General features: G+C 39.8%; 1 protein-coding gene across 1 annotated transcript in view; it reads right to left on the bottom strand.

Moving 5' to 3' along the window:
* The window catches only part of TES (testin LIM domain protein), a 33805-nt gene extending 11937 nt beyond the window's left edge, over positions 1-21868 (bottom strand). Inside the window, exons 1-3 of the mRNA XM_074901557.1 lie at positions 21749-21868; positions 9675-9760; positions 1796-2048 (exon numbers count right to left, since the gene is read on the bottom strand). Coding sequence (XP_074757658.1) covers positions 1796-2048; positions 9675-9760; positions 21749-21775 — 366 coding nt within the window. The 5' untranslated portion in view covers positions 21776-21868. The remainder of the gene's footprint in view (positions 1-1795; positions 2049-9674; positions 9761-21748) is intronic.
* Positions 21869-22212: the final 344 nt, after the last annotated feature.

Here is a 22212-nt window from a genome sequence, read left to right as displayed (position 1 = left end):
AACAAGATGTAATCAAAAGGTAGATTGTTTGGCCCAAATTAAGGTAGTTGATAGCGATAAAGAAGATTGGGATCAGTTGGCTGAGTGGCTACAGATTAAGCAAGGTTACTCAGAGGAAAAAGATCTGCTATGAGTGTTGGTCCCAGGGATGGCCCATGTCAATGAAGATGTGTGAAGCAGTTCTTATGGCTTGTCTACAACATCAAGTGAAGCTTAAGGCTAATCATCCAAACCAAGCCATGGCCCAGCATATTAAACAAGGTAAGGTGCTCTGGAGCACCCAGCAAGTTGATCACATTGGTCCTTTGAATCCATCTCATGGAAAGAAATATATCTTGGTAGGAGTAGAGGTGGTGTCAGGACTAACTATGGCTACAGCTGTTGGCACATCTACCGGACACCAAGCAGTGAGTTTTGCAAGGATGGGTTAGTATCTTGCCCACCCCTGATGGTATTCAAAGTGACAACAGATCATGTTTCACAGCTACAGTGGTGCAAGACTGGGCATGAGGAAAAGGTATCAAATGGGTGTTTCATACAGTGTATTATCCTCAAGCCAATAGTACAGTTGAGTGGACTGAAAGTTTGATTAAGAGACATGTCAATGTCTCACATCATAACTGGAACAGAGTTATCACAAGTGGGCTTTTTATTGTTATTAACTGCTGTAGAAATATGGGAACCCACAGATATGAGCATTTTTTCCTATGGGGTTACTAGATGGTGATACTCCTATATTTAACAATCACAAGTGCCAGTTCCCATTGAAAATAAATGTAGGCTAACCTGTTATCGTAAAGTTACCTTTGACTGGCATTGTGCCTATGACCTTAGTAAAACCTAGGGGTTTACATACCTGGGAGGCCTCAGATAAAAGTGGAAGAACTCACCATATTAGTGCCAAATGGATAAATTCCCGACTTTTAACTTGATGCTTGAGTTTTAATCAGAGGCCTTAGTTCTGTTTTCTTTTAGGATTTTGGAAGAGCAGATGGTTTTAGCATCCCTACTAGCAAGTGATCCATGTGGACAATCAAGATGTGGATAACAACACAGTGATGAGCAAGTTTTGTGAACTTGGCGTTTTAGAAAAATGTGATTGAACTTGGTGTTAAGGGATGAAAGTGTATTTATGTCTTAACTGTGCTAATGTCATTTTAGGTCAACAAATGAAGAAAGTGGCCAGAGACTCAGTGACTGTTGCTATATTAAGCATTAATTGATTGACCTGGATATATTTGAATTGTCCTTGTTAGAATGATTAGTTTCCTTCAATTTTGTTTATAATAGATTACATTAGTGTTTAAGTAGTGAAGTCCACATTAGAGTACATGTTTTGAGATTTGTTTATGTAACCATCTATGAATGCTGATTCACAAGAAGCACTGAAGCCTCACTGGGACTGCACTCCCTTTTAATCTTGGAGGCAAGAAGCGACTGTGCCACCACTTCAAAAAAACCAGTCAAATCATGACTGTGGTCATGGGGTGGACTGCATGCATGCAAATTTTTCAAGGTCACTAAAAAAAAAGGCAGATTAGAGAAATTGGACTCCAGGGATTTATCAGATAATGCTTAATCCTATCTATTATAAACCACCTCATCTCCCCACTTCTCAAGTAGTTTTAGACAAGCATCTGTATCTGCAAGATGACAGAGGCAAGACTCATTAAAGAGTATTGTCAGTTTTGAGGAAAAAGATGACTACGAGAGGCAAATTTATCCCTCTGGTAAGCTCTACTTTTAATCTCCCATCAAGTCTTGCCTTGAACATGAAAAAGTGAGTTGGACTTACAAGTGTCTGATTCTGAACAGGAGGAGCCCACTCATAAGTCACAGTATTGATGGATATGTTCTTCTTGGCTGGCACAGGATTAGTCAGTATCATTACATTGCGTTTATACATGGGAATGCCATCATTCTTCAGCTTTGCAATAAGGGTTGTGTATTTTGTATCTTCAAAGAGTTTCCCCACTTTCCGATCTTCCTCATTGCTTGTGAGGACATCATGTTCTTCCTGGCCACATTTGCAGTTGCGGCATATTTTTCTGAAATTTATAGAAACAGCAACCATGTTAGTCTCAGCTGAAAATTACTTACCACACGCGCTGAATGCATTGTATTGTAACATCACTGGGAACCCAAACTCATGTTTTCAGTGCTTTGATTAGGGAATACTGCAGAATAACTTACATATGTTAAACACCTCTTAAGGATATTCTTTATTTCTCCTGTTGTCTTATTTACATTCTTTGTTTGCAGAGACATAAAATAAATATCAGTCAACTACACTAATGCATTTTGAATATGATGCTCTATCATTCCTTCTGGTACCGAGATGTAACTATTACATACATGTTTTATCACCCATCTACCAGAGTTACTATGGGTAATCACCCATCAGTTAACTTAAATGCATCAACATGATCCCCCCAGTAAGCATTTACTTGAGCTTTTAGTTTTTCAGGTTCTCTTTACACACTCAAAATTACACACACTATACTATTTTCTTCATATGAATTTCACTGTATCCACAATAGTTGGTTATCACAAGGTTGCTATGAAGTAGAAACAAGTATTTCCTAGAAAGGAAAAAAATGCCTATAGCCATATATACAGTGTAGTTGCAGCAAGTTCTGTTCAAAGTTCACCATTTAAAAGAGAAGATGAAAGAAAAGTAAAAAGTTTATATGGACAAAGCCTTTCTAACAGCTGTGAACCAAGAAGTATTCTGGCATGTGCTGTTCAGAGAATTTTCACAGATAACATCCTTAAAAGGTAGAAGGCTTTACTTGGATATAAACAGTATTCTTTCACATACAATACATTTGAACTCCTTTGATTAAGGGATATTAGATAGCAGTGTATTACCTTAAGCATAATTAAGCAGTTCACGTATAATAAACAGAACCTTGGCTTAGACAAGCTAGTTTACTATTTTATTAATCACTTCCCCAGGACTTCAGTATATGGAAATCAGTGAAGCTGGATGTTAACTAAAGGTTCTTATTAGAGCCTGAGAAAAACAAATCAACCTTCTGGATCTCTAGAGTTTGAAGAAGAATAAGTAATATTTTACTCTGTTATTTATTCTTCACATAGCAAATAGCATAAAACTACTCCATATAACATGCTTCTCAACACTGCTTGCCAAAACCCGTCTAACTCTTGTATTGTTCTGCATCTTGCTTTCTAAAGTCTTGAAGACAAGATGCATACCTTATCTTAAGGCACCTAACAGGTACATGACAAGAACATGCCATGACTGCCACAGGCCCCTTAGGTGATGGGAAAGGAAGGAAGAAGAAATACCTGCATATAACTGGTCATGTGAAGTCATGAATAGCCAGCTCCCCAAGATATGCCCTACATACGTACACCAGTTTGACATGGGGTACTATCATTGTTTGATGGATGCTGCTCTGGACATGTGATTATACAGCAACCGTAAGTTATGGTAAACTAATTTATGAAGTTCATTCCAAATAAAAATAGCTAACTGCAGTAGAAATGAGCCACTCCACTCTAAATAAGCAAAATAAGATCATTAAGCAGAACAAACTGCTTTGCAACACAAAAACCTCAAGATATTTGGAGTGTAGGCTGTCTCACAGCTTACATGACTTCCAACTCACTTTACAACAGGAAAGATGCACAGAATTTCAAAACTGATACTTATCTGGATACCTAGCAATCTCACAGTTTACCGAAACATTCAAACATGAACTAGCATTGCCCATTAAGCCTAAATGCTGTACTATGCAGCTGAAACACTTGCAACATAAAAATCTTGCAAGGTCTTCAGCATCAGTCTACACAAGTCCTTTACCTAGCTAATTAGAGACTACTTATATACTAATAAAGCAAATTTATATTCACTTTGCTAATCTTTTAAAGTGTGAATATGATTATACCTTATTATCAACTCTCAGTCATGTCTTCTGAGATCCAGTATGAGGTGACAGAATCAGACCTTACTTTTTGCAGGTTTAGTTCATTACATCACCATGACCATCATGCAGCTATATGCCTCACAGCACACATACAACTTGAATTCAAGTAGATCATCCATTGAACTATTTTCTTCACTTTTTCAAATTAAGTCTTTACCAACATTTAGCAAAAACCCCTAGTTTTAGTCTTGCCTCTTAACAGGATGTGATCGAATAACGTTGGTGAATGAATAGACATTCTCAGGTAACCTGCAAAGACTCATGCAAGTATAGTCTCGCTGTCCAGAACTGCTCTGTTTGCAAACCAGAACTCAGTAAGAACAATTCGTATTTTTGTACTGCCTGTGTGGTCATAGCAGCTGCATGACAGTTTGTGCAGCTCTCCCCACTCCATACAGTATCCAGCTACAGCAAAGCAGCATCAACAACTTGCAGAGACCAGACCATCCCCAACTGCTAAGGTGGACGTCTTCCCCTGAGACTGTCACACTTACTGGAAAAGCCACAAGGGCACCTTATTTTTGCTCATGCTACATCATGAAATTGCATTTTGCTTACACAGAGTTTGCAAGAAGCTGTTACAGAGGCTATGTTACATAGTTACACGTGTAGTGGTCCTGGCAATTAGAGCTTGTGGATAATTAATCCAAATGCAAGAGAAAGCAATCCAGGGAGAATGTGAAGAATGCTGAGTCACAACTGATGTCAGTATTTCTCATAAACCGAAGGAAAGTCCCCGAGGCTGTTGCCATTTCCCCTCCTCTCCCTAAGGCTCCCCTGGATCTCAGCCACATGAAGATGTCTGTACACTGCTAAAAGCCAAAATAAGGTTTCCTGTCCTGATTTAAGATCCTTTTTCTTGATTAATTTTCAGTCCTAAGAGATATCTGAGTGACATTATACACATAACTCTTCCTGCATAGTACTGTTTACAATTTAGTCATACCTTCTTCCACTTGCCACATCAGAGGTCTGTTCATTTATCACTGTCCCTTCAGCAGAAGTGATGTGGCCAATTACTTCTACTTAGAACAGATGAGCTGGTCATTTCTTTGACTACAATACAGCTATCTTACTGAAACTACCCCATCCCATTACCTCAAACTTAGACTCCACAAGTCTGATTACTGACACCTGATTTTTATTTTTGGTATTAAAGCAAACACCTCACATGTGCCACAAAAACCAGTTGCTATGATACCCACAGAGACAGACATATGTATAAAATATGTATAGACAAATATATAAAATATGTATAGATTTAACCATCTCCTTTGGCTCTATCAAGACAACAGGCAGTGAGAATTTCTTGTCCTCTCCACCTGCATAGTCAAAGAGATTTTCCATTCACTTGAGGGCATTCAACAAGATCTCTGCTGAAGAGGGTATAAAGGACTCCTGATGATGTGTTCACAGCTCTCAGGACTTCAGCAAAGGAGAGGAATGTTCCCCCAGCCAAATCTCAGCAATCTGGAAAGTTTTTCCCCTTCAAAACATAGAAGATATGGAGAAAACTTCAAAATATGCAGAATGAAAATTTGCATATCATTGTAAAATGTACTAGACTGTGCCTCGATTCCAGGTCTTGGGTGAGTAGAAGGAGGAAGGAAGGTAAACAGATTACACACTCTCCCCCAAGCTAGTGAGTTCCTGTGTCCTGGAGGTCTACTAACAGTAAGGATCAAAGACTTCCAAGTTCCTTCTCCAAAAACAGATGTCAGCCATCCTCCTACTTTTCTGTGTTTTGGTGTATGGAGAGGAAAAAGAAGTTGGATCATTACTTTTCCTATACTGGCTTTGCAGTGGCTCACAGTGACAGGAGGCAGCAGCTGCAAGCACACAGAAGCTCCCAACAAATACAATGTAAGTCCTGAGGCTTGTCCCCTCCACACAGAAAGACTAATCTTTTCCTATGATTCCTTTTGTTATGTTTTCTTTCTATTAATGCAGCTACAGTAATTGCAAATATTTTGAACTGTGCCTCAGTACTTTCCTGTCAGCTGTAGCATCAGAAACTGTTAAAGCCAACTTAAAGCTCTCCATGCCTTCCAGTGATTGTATCTGTGCAGAGATACAGATGCTGAAAAAGGTCATTTCCAAACTTAAGATTCTTGTCTCCAGAAGCTTTTTAATAGCTTGGCAAGCTGCACTGGAGAAAGTTATCACTTTCTGATATATACAGGACCAAGATAAATCAGAACTTTCCCTCCTGCTTTTAGCAACTTCTGACTCTTGTCCCACCCTTCTCTCTAGTGAGAAACATATTCCCAAAAAGCAAACACTATCCGAGCAGAAATCTTACTGCCAGCCTGGTCTGCAAGTTTTGTGGGGGCCATTTTGCAGTCTGAAAGAAGTCTTAACACCTGAACTGAGAAGACACTGCCTACTGCTGCTGCTACACTTGGGCACATGATTCCGAGGACAATTTTAAAAGCAAAAAGCTATTAACACACCAAGATAAAGTAGGTAATTGTTCACTGTTCAACTACCACTGTAGACCATGGCTCTCACTGTATTTACTGTGTTCATCTCACAACACTGAGGCTTTCAGAACTTCAAAGTTTAGAAACAGATTTTACTAAGGGCTTTGTTTACCACCATTTCTATACTAGCCTGAAGTAACAGTTCTGCATCTATATAACTATCCCACACACTGTGCCAAAAATAACAGCACAAAGTACTTAAAGATTACCTTCCACCCCAGGAAAGGTATTTTCCAAGTGCTTCCAGTATAAAGAACAGTGGAGCAACTCAGTGTTAAAACCCTGCTACTAGATAGGTATAACTCAGATTTTTTTTTTTGGTTCACTTTCTAATCTGACTTCCCAAAGGCAGAACTGAGGCTCTTTTGTACAGAAATACAGAAAGAAAGTACATCTTAGCTCTCTGAGGTACACCAGATATTTCACATATCAGGTCAAGAGTTAAACGATCTGCTGGAGCTCCTCAGCTCCACCCAGGAGAGGGCACTGTCTCCCTTACACAGACCACAGCAAGGACTGCTGCCTGCAAACACAACTGCTGCCTCACTCCCTGTGATGGATCTGGCTGGCATGGAGGTCACTTTCTTCATAATGCCCATATGGTGCTGCACTTTGGATTTGTGGCTAAAACTGCATTGATAGCACTTGCAGTTCTGGCACAGTGTCAAGGCTTTGTCTTTTTTGGACTCTGCCTCCACCTCAGCAAGCAAGCTGTGGGTGGGCAAGAGCTGGGAGTGAGGGGGGGTGTGTGTGCACACAGCTGACAAACTGGCCAGAGGGGTACTCCATACTATATAATGTCATGCTCAGCAATAAGACAGGGGCAGAAGATAAAGGCAGCAGTGGACACTGCTTGAAGACTGGTTGGGTCTGCTCATGGGAGGTGGCGAGTGACTGCCTTTGCATCCCTTGCCCTGTTGCCAGCTTCCTTCACCTATTAAATGGACTTTATTTTGACTCACAACTTCTCAGTGTTGTTCTTCCTTTTCACTCCCCCACCCTACTGCGAGGGGACAGGGAGTCAACAACTGTGGGGGTGCTTGGCTGCTGGCTGGGCTCAACCCACCACAGCTATTCTTCCCCCCAGGGTGCAGCAATATCTCTAACTACAATCTCTACTTCAACACCTATCTGTGAGTAATAGTGAAATTAGTGATTGAACTTGAACATTCGTGTTATAAAGACAATATTCTGTCCACTTGTGCTACAGTTTGCTTATAGAGTTTCAGGTTTTAAGGCTAACATGACAGGTATTTGGAATCCATCCCTTTCTGTTCAAGTGGTAGACTCCCAAAATCTCTGTACCATGCAAAGCATAGGTTTTTTTCCTTTGAAAATTCTTTACACAAAACTGATTTCAGACTTCAGATTCCCACCCTTACTGATCCCAGTAGTAGTTCTGCTAAAGAAACAGCTGCTTTCTAACCCATTCTCAAATTGCCTTAATGACTAACTTTTCAACTGTTTCAGAAGTGTGCCACATTTGTTTGACACTGAGATGATGCTTCTCAGACAACTTTCAACCACCTTATTTACCTGGTCTATCCTATATAGATCTCATTTCCTAATTAAATCTTAATCTTAACTAAACAGTCACTGGTTTTATTTGTTTTTCTTATGTGCTCTTTAATCCACTGCTGTCTACAAGCTCTTGCTTTCTAGGAGAGACAATGCTCTGAGAAGCTATGTATTCAGTACCTGGCACAATGAGCCCTAACCACAGAGGCACAGTAAAACGTGTATAAAAAAATACACACACAGAAGCAGACACATTCTAACTTGGCAATCATGCTATTATGTAACTAAATCACTTCAGATGTTTTATTTTATCTCAAGTTCTTTCCAGTTAAAGAATAAGCTAGGAATTGCAAGGTCTAATAATGGATAAAAAACAAAAAACAAAAGAGTTGAGAAAAAGTTAGACTGATTTTTTTTCCCTCACCCACTTGTGATTTCCCAGTCACACTGACTATGAACAAGGAGCTTTCTCTCAAGTAGAAAGTGACACAGTTTCTCATCTAACCATGGATAAAGAATACTATTTCCTTGTACAATTTATTTTGAAAAATAGTCTTTCCATAAATTAATAATTTCTTTTATCTTTAGATGATCACATTTTTTGTGTATTACCACTTCTTGCTCCATATCATTATTTATAAGTTGCTTCTATAGCTACATATGTAACAAAGAAGCTGTATCCTCATTAACTTATAGCAAGTTTTTGCTGTGGTCTGTTTCTCTGGTTATTTTTTAAACTGAGTCTCAGCTGCAGTCAAATACTTCAGCCAAGATGTAAAAACACCAAGGCCTTATCTGCACCTGATGCCACTATGGCTGTGGATGTAAAGAGTACCCAAAATAAAATAAAACCCCACTGCACGTAGTTATGACTGTAGCTAAACAGCACTGGTGAAATGTAATCCTTTCCACTGCTAGCATGTGCTAGTGCGACTAATTATTTTTATGTCCTTTTCCAGGCTATTCAAGTTTTGCTTTCGTTGTTTTTTAAATCAGAATCAGTAAGCTACATCTTAAAGCACACCCAGTATAATCAGTGAAGTGGGCTAGCTAGATATATACATTAATATACGTATATACATCTTGTTTCAGTAAAACAAGAAAGGTCTTAATGGAATACAAAGTTTCTGGAGAAGCAGTGGCACAGACCACAGCATAGACTATCTACTGCTACTATCATCAACTCCCATCGGTTTAGGAACAATGCATCAAAGGCCAAGTACTACCTAACTTGCTTGAATTATGACACCTCTTTTCCCTCTAAGTCATTTGTAGACGTATACAAAGTTTCAACATGTTTTCAACATAGATAATTTTACCTAAAATCTCAGATCAAAGCTTACATATTTGCTCAGGAGCTCAGAAAACATTTTATTACTGAGATAAAGCATACTTCTTCCCTGTCATCTCTCTTACTGTAGGGATAGAGATGTTTTTACAAACTTACTTCAATCATTTACTAAGCTAAAGCATGTGCTTCAGTAGAATTACTACTGTTGACTTCAGTGCAGATGAAATGTTCATAAGCAATTACATACTTAAACACTCTGTTGTAATGCAGCTGAGAAGCCCTGGCCCTGAACCTAGACATAGTTTCTTTAAAGCATCTGAATAGCTTAATTGAAAAGAGACAACAAAAGCTGTTACTTACGTATTTGCATACATGTGCTGAAATCTGCAGTACTGAGTTACATCTTAAGAGACATCTGCTGTCACTTACCTCCAGAAATGAAGCTCAAATCCTTCACACTTATCCTTGCATTTTAAGCAGGGGGCACCAAATCCTTGCTCATGGCCCAAGCCCATCTGTATACAGAGTAAGATGACTACAGTCAGCTTCAAGAAATATGCTGCATGAATGTTCTTACTGCTACCTTTATAATCTTCAATCCGTGACTAAAACAACAGATTAAGTATTTGACAAAGATGACATCAGGACAGTATTTTGGAGCCCACTCACCTTTCTATTGTGCCTACATAAGTGACAGTGTTCTCACAAGCATTCACAGGGTTGAGCTAGCAGACAGAAAGTTAACCTTAGCCAAATCCAAGCATTTTTCTGATGACTTTTCTCTCCAGACTATCTTGCTCTGCAAGCTTCACACAAGGGAAGAAGCAGATTCTTTGCAGCTCTTACTTAAGTCTGTGACTGTGAAACCATAGTGAGAGGCCATAAAACCTAAAGTCAAAGGACATTTAACCCATCTGTGAGGACGAAGTGATATGCAGTATACAACTTGGCAAAATACAGGAGATCGAGAAATAAACAGACCCCACATTTATATGCACTAACCTAGGCATCTGATAGATGTTTCCTTTATTTTTAAGTGCCTAGTTTAATATTCCTGAGTATATTTGAGACTGCTCTGATAGTGATCAAGAGCAGAACACACCCTTCACAATTACGTTTCAGCTGGACTAATACCAGCTTACTTTGAGAAGAAACAGCACAGTTAACAAAAGCAAAGACCATAAATCATATGCAAACTGTTTCATGGAAAAGATTAAAAGGACAGATGACCAATTCATAATGCAGGGGAAGTATGAGAGAATATGAAAACCAGCATGGAGTAAAGGCCATGTATTCACACAATATATCAACAGATCAGCAAATTTAAGTGAGTAACAGCCACTGGAAGTTCAAGGTGAAAAAACAGATACTAAGCACCATAACTTATACATTCATATAACACAGTAAATTTAAAATTACTCGCTCCCAATTCTTTAAACCTTTGGGGAACGTTGCTCTTAAATCAGACAGATGAAGGACCATGGAACTGCAGCCACAGTTGGGTGTGTACACTTAGGCCCAAGAAGAGGGGAACCCATCCCCACACTCCCACCCTTCCCTCCAAAAGCATGAGGAACACTCAGCTGTGGGTAGACACAGTGGGAGGGATGGTCATCGCCAAGGAGACATCTCACCTGAAGTTTGGCTTTTACCATGAATGAAAAGTGAGCTAGAGCTAACAAGTCCTGCTCCTTAATCTTAGTTCTGGCGACAATAATACAATGCCAGGGTTAATCAGATGCTGTGATACAGCTTTACTGATAATTAGTTTGCATTTTACTCTGAGAAGTTGTAATACTATTGTTGTATGTATAAGGATATAAACAGCTCAACTTTCAACTTGCTTCTGTGCAAAATGAACAGTTTATTCACAAACCACTTGCTGAACACTGAACACATGAGAAGATGCAGGAAAGACCATGCTTTCAGTTATTTTTATATTTGAAGGACCACTGCCTCCACAGTAATTAGACATCCCCAAGGAAATTACAAAACTTCCCTGCAGATTATGATCTATTTAGAGAGAAGAGATACTTTGGCTGCTATTAAGCTACCACTTGCAACTGCAGGGTTAACAGAAGAACATGGAAATATTTCTTCCTTTCTAATCTGCAAAAAGAAATACAAGCCTGCTGTGAACATGGTGACATCTTTATCAGCCTAAGGACTCAAGTTCACATGCTATAGGCACTAACATGAAGCCAGACCAGTAGACATCTAAAATAAAGCTAACTTTAAAGATTAAGCTTTCTTTCATCAATTACATTTTTGTTTATGTTGGATATTTAAAACTAGTGGGTTAATAAAAGTTTGTGTCCACTGAAGATGGGTGTTTACAGGGGTCTTCTGATCTGGAATCCAGAGCCCCACCATGCACTTCATGCACACACACCGTACATCAAAAAACAAATGACCACTCCTATCAAATGACACACAAAGAGAACAAAATGTTGGCCAGGACATTCTCTAAAGAGAAAGAAGCTAATACAACACTTTTTTTTTCAGGACAGGTTGGTTTCTGTTTGGGGTTTGGTTTTGTTTGTTGTGGTTGTTTTTAAAGTCATGCTCCCTAAAAAGCTGTTAAAATGTGCTTACACTACGCTAAGACCACCTAAACCCCAAAAAACACCTACACACACACACACACCCCCTCCCTCCCCCCAAAAAGGCAAAGCCAACATTAACATTCTTTCTTACTGCTACTTCAGCTACTAACTGGCTTTACTTGGTATGCTTGGTTCTCCCTTCCTTTAAAAGGAGGGGAAGGGGAAGAAAGGGGAATAATGACAGTTTTATTAGTGTTGTAATTAGAAGGATCACTTGTGTGTAGAGAGCTATTGCACAGTACAGAGAAATAGCTTTAAAATTCCACAAATTCTTAAAATGGGATCTCAAACGCAAGTAAGAAAATGAAAATTTTTGCAATTTGATATATCATTTTCAAGCCTCCTAACATTTAAAGGTTAAGCTAAAATTACCTCTCCAGAAGCAAATTAAGAGGAAGTATGTGCTAAAGGCTCCACCCAAGAAGTACTCCCTCTCCAGACTAAACAGACAACTAGCCAGCCTACTTCCATCTTCACAAACCAGCAGTCTCAGCACAGGTTTCTTCAGAAATACAGGATTTCACATTCCCTCCCCAATAATAAAGAACACAAGATGCATAAACATTTATTTAATCATAAGACAAATAAACTGAATTAGAATATGAAATAGACTTGGTTTTGAAACATATTTCTCAGTTTGCTGTGAAAGAGAGAGAAGGTAATGGCCTTTCTATATGCAATGTCTGGTCATTATGGTGACCAGAGGTTTAGCTTGAAACTAATGGGCACACTGGGAACAAATTCAGACATGATTCCAAATGCATAAACAGTCTCTGCCTTTGTTCTGATAGGGAAACTACATGGCTCATTGCCAAAAATATATAAACCAACAATAAACACAATGCTTTTGAGTTTAACATCTAAAAGTCAGTGCAAGTCAAATAGTCCTCCACAGTCCTGTAACAGGACCTCCTTTGGCGGTAAGGAAGCAGCCACCTCAGAAGTGACTCCTTCAGCAGCCAATTCTGCTATAATTTGGGAAATTCAGAGAGCCTACAGCTGCAGTATCCTTCTTCATTGCTCCTGCCTATATTTATTCCCCATGTCTTCTGAAGGACATGGTCAGTCCATGCTGAAGCATCAAGATACGGACCAGGCTAAGCATACACTGGAGCAGGAACACATGTATGAGAACAGGAGGGAATCCATTTTCCCCATAAAGGAGTCATGGGAGAAATGGCACAAATAGGTCAGCTGAAATACTGCCAGAAGGTTCCTGCCTGTCTATTGCCATTAATTTTCATTTTACAGCAAAAGCTATCCAAAACCATCTGGTATTTCTAACATACCCAATACAGATTTAAATATTCTGAGTACAGAAGATATAAATAAATATGATTGAGATCATCCAATGCATACTGCTTTCAAGATTCAATAGTCCTCAAGGGCAAAGAATTTTAAATGGTTACAGCTAAGTGAAGATCAGTGAAAGACTGCCCTGTTTCTGTTTAGACTGAAATCTAGTGTCAAAAGTTGGCTGTCTTTACAGGAGCCATGTGTAGAAGCTTACTGTCATCTTAAAAACCCAAATGATCCTATTCGAGTGTCTAACAGTTTGTTTAGACATGTAAACAGCAGTTGCTATGAAATAGTTTAAACCTGACTTACCAGAAGGGTTTATTGTTAAGTTTATTGAACATGACCAAGAATGGAAGTTCAACAAATCCTGTTCCTCCCTCCTATTTATTTAAACCTGCCAGCAAATATCGAAGTAGTATTTTACTGCAATTCTAGAATACTCATTTCAGAATTTGTATTCCTGTGAATACAGCAGATTTCAGAGACCATCAGACAATAAACTATCTCCCCACATGGGATGCTATGAAAAAATAAATCATGGACACAAACAGATTTTGCATGTAGAAGTAGATGGCCAGTTCAGTCTGCAGGACAATACAAATGCAATTGTATTTTGTCAGCTACTGTTTCTCTTATGTAGTAAAATACAGATAAGTTTGCTAACAAGTTTGTCATATGTGAAATGTACTGTGCCACAGGTCACAGCACTGAATGTGCTGAATGATTAGCTTTTTAATAGTTAAAAAAGTATAATGTCACCGAATTCAAGATTATTATTGACAGTTACAGGAAAAACAAAGATAAGCCCTAAGACACCTTAGATGATTTAAAACATAGAACAGTAGATTTTAAAGCTTGTCTATACTTGCTTTTAATAATCATAGATTATTTTAAGTTGAAAGGGCTCTCTAGAGGTCACCTAATTGCACGCAAAGAGCAGGTGTAATGGAATCTTATTTGCCCAGGGCATTGTCCAGATGCAGATTCAACAGTCTATTACAATGCTAGACCACAGAGGAAAGAAAATCTGTATATTTAGTCAGAATTTCTCACGTTGAAACTTTCGCCCACTGTCTCTCAATATTATCACTGTACAGTGACTAGAGTCTGATTCTATTTTTTTTACTTCCTCCCGCTAAGCAGCTGGACACAAATGATACAAAGAGTGTCCTGATGGAGTTCCACTGGAAGTCTTTAATTATTTTAATAGTTACCATTAAATAGTCATCACACCCAGAACAAATAAAACCCTCCAAGTTGGTTGCTTAGACCTTCTTGCCCCCTTACAAAGAAGCCCCTGGGGTGCTGCAGTAAGAAGGTAAAAGAGGAATCCATTGAAAAAAATGCAGGTGCCCCACTTGGCATTTCTAGGTCTCCCTCCCACAATATTTATCACCTCAGTCCCACCAAAAGACAAGAGCTGAGTCAGGTCTTGGCTGATTGTCCTTCCTCTGCCTGAGGGGTCTCCTGTATCACAGACAGTAAGACACAATACCAGTACCTAGCCTCTACAGAAGATCAGAAGTCATTCTACGGTTCAAAACCTCTCCAGAATGTGAAAAGCTGTGGCTATACAGTGAGAAAATTGCCATTAGTGGACCACAATGATTAACAGTGAGCCCCAGAATAGACTTACATCCTCTTCCTGGTCCTTTTTGCAGAGGTTTCTCTTGTGCCATTGAGCGCTCCAAGGGCAGAAGTGATCTGTGCTAAAGATATTCTTGGATTTACCATAAAATACCAGGAATCTTCTGGTTTAAAGATTACTTAACTATTGATCCATTTGGATATTTGAGGGGCCACATCAAGTAATATTGTTTCCCACTTCCAATGTAAGCTTGAGGAAAAACACCTGTATGGCCCAACAGAACAGATTTCTATCATATCCTTTGGAAGTTCCTAAAGTACATTAGAAGTGTAAAAAAGAAAAAGCATAAAAAAAGACCATGAGAACAAAACATATTAGAAATCTTATGTGCTGTTTATGCTTTATTGCTGAGACCTGATCTTGTATCACTATATTCTGTACCAGCAGAAGTCTTCTCCAGTAGGGAAACACTACAAACTGGAAATTAAAATAGGTTACAGCATTTAAAACTTTAAAAACAGAAGAGTTATGTTATTTCTTATTATTTCAGAGTGAAAAAACTCAAAAGACATGTTTGTATCTGGACAATGCTCTTATATGACTTCTACAGACACTTTATGAGAAGAGAGAAAAAAAGTTTCATCTGTAGTAAAGAGCAGTATCCCACAAACCACTCTGTTGTTATTTAATATATCTACTGAAATTGATGGCAAGTCTGTCCTAGCTTTTTTTAAATATGCATTTCAATTTAGGTAAAAGTTGACTGGAATTAAGATGTAGAAGCTTGGGTAAGGAAGTCCATTTGTGCAGAAAGAAGGATGCCAAAAAGAAATTGCACCAGGAAAAGTATTTGAAAGATGATCTGGGCAGGCAAAAGAATAAATCAAGGAGCTACAGCAACCTATGATAGTACACAAGTACTAAGAATTTATTTTATTGTGATGTCTTCAACTAAATATCAAGCAGCTCAGAATATAAATATTTAAGACACTGCTACACAGTCTACTGCCAAAAGATTAACAGCTATTAAAGATCTCAGCTGGATAGAAAACAAGTGGTGTTTATTCACAAAGTCCAGTATTATGCCAGTTAAGTTTGAATGTAGCTGACATGCACTATAACACTGTCTATAAACCTCCAATACAGCACTATCCATCACCCAATGCTACAGAGGCATTTTCACAACACTTGGCATATTTTGTTTTAACATCAGTGCTCTTGCTCAGTTGCATCTTCTAATATTAGGTTTTCAGAAGCAGAGCTGGAAATGTACAGACACACTTATTAGGATCTTTAGTCATGCAGGAAAGTGCATGCTTTTTTTCCAGACAGTGCTTTTAGAAGCTGCAGCTAGACAACCTCAGACTGAAAACAAAGCACAAAGGAAGGGTTTAGGCAGACTTCAAAAAACAAAGACCAGAAACACACACAGAGAAGTACCAGAGTACAGTTACATTTGGTGTAATCTGGAATTGTTATGAGAGAAGCCTCCTTACTCCCTTAACACTTGACCTATTCATTTGACCAAGTCTAAGACTCTAGATAACAGGTGTGACAAGTTTTCATCTGCACAGCCTTACTCTTCCTGAAGGTCTCCAGTACTAGGAGAACCTCACCAACTCTGCATGTTAGCACAAAGTATATGTTAGGGTTGGTTGTTGTTGGTTGTTTTTTTTAAACATACACACATCCCGTACACATATTAGTTATATATAGAAACCAAACATACATATCTATTTAAAATAGATTGTAAAATTATTTTTAAATACAGCACAGTATATTTACATCTACCCCATTACATGTCTAAGCTGTATTCCCTTGGGAAGCCATTAATTTGCAAGGCATGTTCAGTATACTTTCTTGAGGTAGAAGAGATGTGTTTTTAAGCAACTTTTACCAATAAAATTTCATTCACAATTGCTACTCACCATTATTATTACTTTACTTAGAGGAAAGGGAAAACTTTTTCCAGGAACACTTGCAGAAACAGATCTTTGTGCCTTTGGTGACAGAATACTGTAACTTAAAGTAAGTTAATTTTCCATCTCACTGTTTAATACTTGGCTTGTAATTACACCATATCAAAGGAAGTTTCACCTGATCTTAGAAGTCATGCAGTCCCACATTCAAAGTTTCTTGGCTTGCTATTCAGGCCTTTTATGATATTTTATGGTCTAATACCTGGGGAGTACTTTTGCCACAGAAATTAGAAAAAAGTAAAAAAGTTTAATTTAGCCTTGCCATCTTTGCCAAGCTGATATCCAGGCATATCAGACAAAAAGTAACTAGGGATGTGCATTCAGACAGGTGTTCCAGAAAATAATTCACATTTTTTTAAGTTTGAGGAAAAAAAATAACCCACTGCAACATATGCAGGAAGCAGTTACTCAGTGTCCTTGTTAACAAAACTATAGTATCTCTCACATCTTCACACTTGTTTTCATAATTCTTGCAGGCAAAACTCACCATGAATAAAACTGCATTTCCTTGATCTTACCATACATAAGAAACAGCAAAAAGAGTTCTACTATCGCAGGTTTCCATGGCAGTAACACCAAAACAAACAGTGACCTCAACAGGAAGCACAGTCCAGCAGATATTACTAAATCATGCTTTGCAAAGCCCCAAAAAAGTTGACTGTGCTCCTATACATACTATACTCACCACTTATTTATCAAAGAGCATTACTGTTGTTGACTTAACATCTAAAGCACTCTGTGTTTGGTTTTCCATAGAACAAACCAAGTCTCACACCACAGAAAGAATTGCGCAGACATTCCACACTGCAAAAGTTGAACCTCCCCAAACTACTCTGTCCTTTCTCCATTGCAATCAAAGTCCCTTTTATAAAGCAAGTTTTATACTGTGAAAGCTTATGCAGAATAGACTTGCTGCCAGATTCTTATTTTCTCTAGTGAAGCATGAGACTATGTCTGCCAGCAGGACTGCAAACCAGGACCGTGATCTACTGATTCATTTTACCAAGTTCAAAGGTGACAGACAGGGCAGGAATCCAAACCAGCAGAACTTTCTTCTAACAGTCTTTAATAAAGAGCATTAAATCTTTGTTTTCCCTATACTCTCAAAGCAAGGTTTGAGAACACAGTGTATATTGTATTTAGGAGAAATAGTGGTCTTTTGTTGCACAAGTACTTTTCAAGCTGGAGCTACTGCTTTTAGGCTTAAACTCCATTGTGCAGTATCTTCTTATACAGAAAGCTATTTTCATGATCCTCAAATGCAAGATGAATCCAATTCCTCCTGAGAAACAGGAGAAAACTGCAGTCAGCCTTAAACTCCCCATCCCCTTTTAAAGGGAAATTATAATAGTAAGGTATCAGACTTAGTATTCACATAGTAGCTAAAAAGACTGCCTTGCAACTGTATTTTCCCACACTATGCACTACCTAGACATTTGCCAGTCATTTCATGTCTAAGAAGCACGGTGACCAGACTACAAAAAAGTTATACATGGAATAATGTCCATGTTCTGCATAGATTCTCAGTGCTGAAAATTAATTCTGAAATCTGTTTCCTGCAGACTATGGTTGTCCAGAACCCAGGATTCAAGACTACAGGAGACATCCGGCTACACAGTACTTGCTTCCTCCAGACACTTGTGAAGACAGCAAGATGAGTTTTACAGCACATAAACTAAACAGAAAGAGTTAAATGAAGAGTCTGAGCCGAAGCAGTTGTTGCCTTAGATTTCTCACAGCCAAACACTTAAGAAGGGTACATTAATACAGAACTGCTACTTTTCTCTCAGAAGACAGCAAATATGTAAGCTATTCATTGCTAAAAGGGTGGTTTAGAAACTGTGGGGCAGTAGTTCTGCTGAAGGACAGGTAGGTTATTTGAGCCCCAGTAGTCTTGTACTGGAGAGGAAGCTATTCTTGTCAGATGAACTGTGCTAGAACTGTTAAATCTGGGGAAAAAACCCAAACCTGATATCAACAATGAAAACAGACTTTCCTGTTCCAGTTCAGAAGTGTGTTTGCTCTTCATACAAACCCAGACACAGCTATAAATGTACTATTCACATATACGTGCATATTTTTCTTCAGTACAGTACCAGCTCCTTGAAAGCCAAGAGCAGCTTTCCAAGGAGACAATGTAGAAGCTCACAATTGAAGAACAGACTCAAGGACTACTGATACTTGGAGAAACCTTAGAAACGTCATCTGTTGAGTTTTCCAGAAGCAGAATATGTCCCCTTATATTACCCTGTGCAGTTATACATTAGCAGTTGTGAGCAGGGGAAAAAAATTTTCTGCAGTATCAGCTGAGTGTCTGAGCCTCCACATCACACACTATTCCATTGGGCATTCATTTGTCTCTGCTCTGCTGAACACCAGGGTTACAGAACAGCCAGCTTCTAAATTCAAACTTGGAGCAAGGGAACAGCGTGGCAATTCCTGCTTTCTTCTGCCCAGTGGCCAAGTTTGGGTAGGCAGTTCCAAGAACACTAATGAGTGGTTAAGGCAGGTTAACCACTCATTAGTCCCTAACATTTACCTCCATTTGCCAGGTGGTAAATAGGTACAAGTCACTATAAAATAAAAAGTTAAAAGGTAGCAAGCAGGTTTTATACACAGATTCAAGTTATTCTGGCCCAGTGTACAAGACAGACAGGGATGAGAACCATCCTGCATGGATATTAGCATGTAGTTAAGTAACCCACTATGGTTGATGGACTAAAAAAAACTGATGCAGACTTCTCCACCACAAGACAAGTCTCTCTGAAAGGCAAAGTAGTTCACCCATTGTGATAAACCTGACTGGAAACTGAAGTGGAATATTCTTCCACTTTAAGAAAGAGGGAATTTGGCAAAAGAGGAGAACTAACAAGGTAAGGAAACAAACGTGAGGAATAGGAATTAGAGGATGGAGATTGAAGATATGTGGCTATTGTAGCGTTGATGTGAACTGTTATTCATTCATTCCAGTGTACAAAGCCTAAAGAAGTTTTGATTAAGTAAATATTTGTAGTTAAAAAGAAGGAAAGGATTTAGTACCCAACACACTGGTACATGGCAAAACTCCCCAGTTCTCCCTGCTGACTTCTTACAGATCCTTGTCTGTTCTCTTGGAAAGTGAGCTTCAGCCAAGAAAAAAAGGTGATAAAATGTGAACGAGGGATGGGAGACAGAGGAAGAAAAGAAGTAGTTTTCTGAACATACATACAGTAGAAACAGAGAAAACATTAAGTTCTTCACATCATAAGCATCTTTTAGTAGTATTAATACTAAAACTGAACAGAAAATAGAAGTTCCTGTCTACAAACAGAGCCTTGCTGGTTTCTTCTGTGGCACTAGGTTGCATGTGTGTTTGAGCAAGTTCAGAAAAGGCTTCAAAAATCTTTGAAGCTGATGAAGGAGAAGGCTAAGTAAAAGATGGCCAAAGAAAAATATGACAAAAATAGTCAAATGAACTTAAAGACACACAAGTACCCAATAACTACAGTGCAATTTAAAGCAGATGTTTAGCAACTACAAGTTCACTCAAACCAAGACTCCACTATCAGCAGAATTTTATCAGTATTTCACAGCACGTATTCACTTTCTCTTTAGATGGAGAAATTCTGAATAGAAACGCTCCATCTTCCACAAGTATGCATATTCCTGCTCCCAGAGTTCAAAAAAATTTCAGTGAACAAGCTCTGTGACACCGTCAAGTTTAAATTTTGAATTGTGCTTAGAAAATGCAAGCTTCTAAAGATAGCAATAGTACTTAGCTACACGCCATCTATACACTGATGGCCTAATGTTGACAGGGGAATGAGATACATAGTTTCCCCAAACCAGGACTCTCATTCAGGTAACGTTACCATGTCATGACATCACTCCGAGAAAGCTGTAACCCAAGGCCAGCCTGCTCCACTAGGATTCAGCCTCGACTTAACAGGTAGCCTTCCAGACTGCACAACTACTCCTGTATCCAAGTCAGTCTCTAGTCCGCAAGTTGGCAAAGTATACAGTTATACAGAAGTGCACATGCATACTCAAAACCCCTTAAAATATAACAATTCAGGAATACAAACCACATGTGTCCATACAGCATGCATTTCAAAACACTAATTTTCACATATCAGTGAGGGTTTTATACAGATCTAACCCGTGTTCAAATACAAAATTCTGCCTTTATCAAATAGCATTGTAACAGTAAGAACTTCTTTATAGTATCTAAAAGCATTAAGTGCTGCCTTTAACTTGTAAAAGTACTAGAGGCTGAGATTGAGGTGCATGCCACATGAAGTCAGTTTTACATATGAAGTTTTAAATAGTGAATTTTGAAAAAAGATCTAGTACAATTGGTTACCTAGCACTTTTTGTTACTTATCCTTCGCTTCTTGCCAGTTTGACTCCGAAGTACTAGTTAATATGACCTTAAAAAAAGCAAACTAACCTTAAGTTTCCGCCTCAGGAGGGTAACCCATGCAAACGCTGACAGCATGTTTGTAATGAGCTAGTCAGATCAAAGGTCAGAAATGAATCTTCAGCATATCTACAACAGCATTTTGGCCGTATGTAATTTAGGTTTCACACATACCTACATACACAGAGCGCACACCTGAACACAACAATTGGATCTCGTTGTTTTGGTTTTGGGGGGATATACGTGATTTTACTTGCATGCCAGGACAGGGGTACCCACTTTGGCTACCTGGGCAACAAACTGCAGCGGCGTCTTAACTAGCGTGGGGAGCGGAGGTGCAGTGGTTTGCTCCGCTCGCTGGCGAGGCAGCGGGAGGTCACTTCGCAGGCGGTTCACGCCCGTCCCTCACCCTCATCGCCAAAACCTTCGAGCCGGGCCGGTGGAGCCCGAGCGGAAGGAGCAGGGCGCCGGGAGGGGTCACCGCTCCGCCGCCGACCCAGGCTCTCGGGAGGCGACTCCAGCGGAGCCCCCGCCGCGGGCGGCAGCGGCGAGGCGTGCCCGCGATCGCCGCCCCACCGGGAGGCGGGGGGCGCCGGCCGGCAGGACAGGGAACTCGCGGGCAGCTCCCTTACCTTTTTCACTTTGCTCTCCAGGTCCATGCTGCCGCCGGGCCGGGCTCCGGAACGGGGTGGGGTGCGAGGCGGCTCCTGGCCGGCGATGCCGGGCTGCGGTGCGCGGAGGCGAGGTGACACCCGCCGCCGCGCTCAAACTTCCGCTGCCCTGCGGCAGTGGCTGCAGCCGAACAAAGGCAGGGCGGCAGCCAATCCCCGCCCGCCAGCCCGCCCGCCAGCCAATCACCCGCCGCTGGGGCGCCGCCCTGCCCGGCCCTCTCTGCCTCGCCCGCCCGCCCCTTGAGTCATCCCTGGCGGGATGGGAAGGTCACGGGCAAGGCAGTTGCTGGCGCAGCCGTTTACCTTCGAGTACAGACGCCTGAAACGCGGTGCCTCCCGAAGGAGGGGAAAAAAAAAAAAAAAGTGGTATCTCGGACTCTAATGATTTATTGACATGAGTAGGAGGGGGAGGCGAGAGCGACGAG

The sequence above is a fragment of the Athene noctua genome, chromosome 3, assembly GCF_965140245.1.
Source record: "Athene noctua chromosome 3, bAthNoc1.hap1.1, whole genome shotgun sequence".
Taxonomy (NCBI): Eukaryota; Metazoa; Chordata; class Aves; order Strigiformes; family Strigidae; genus Athene; species Athene noctua.
This window is presented reverse-complemented; position numbering and strand designations above follow the sequence as displayed.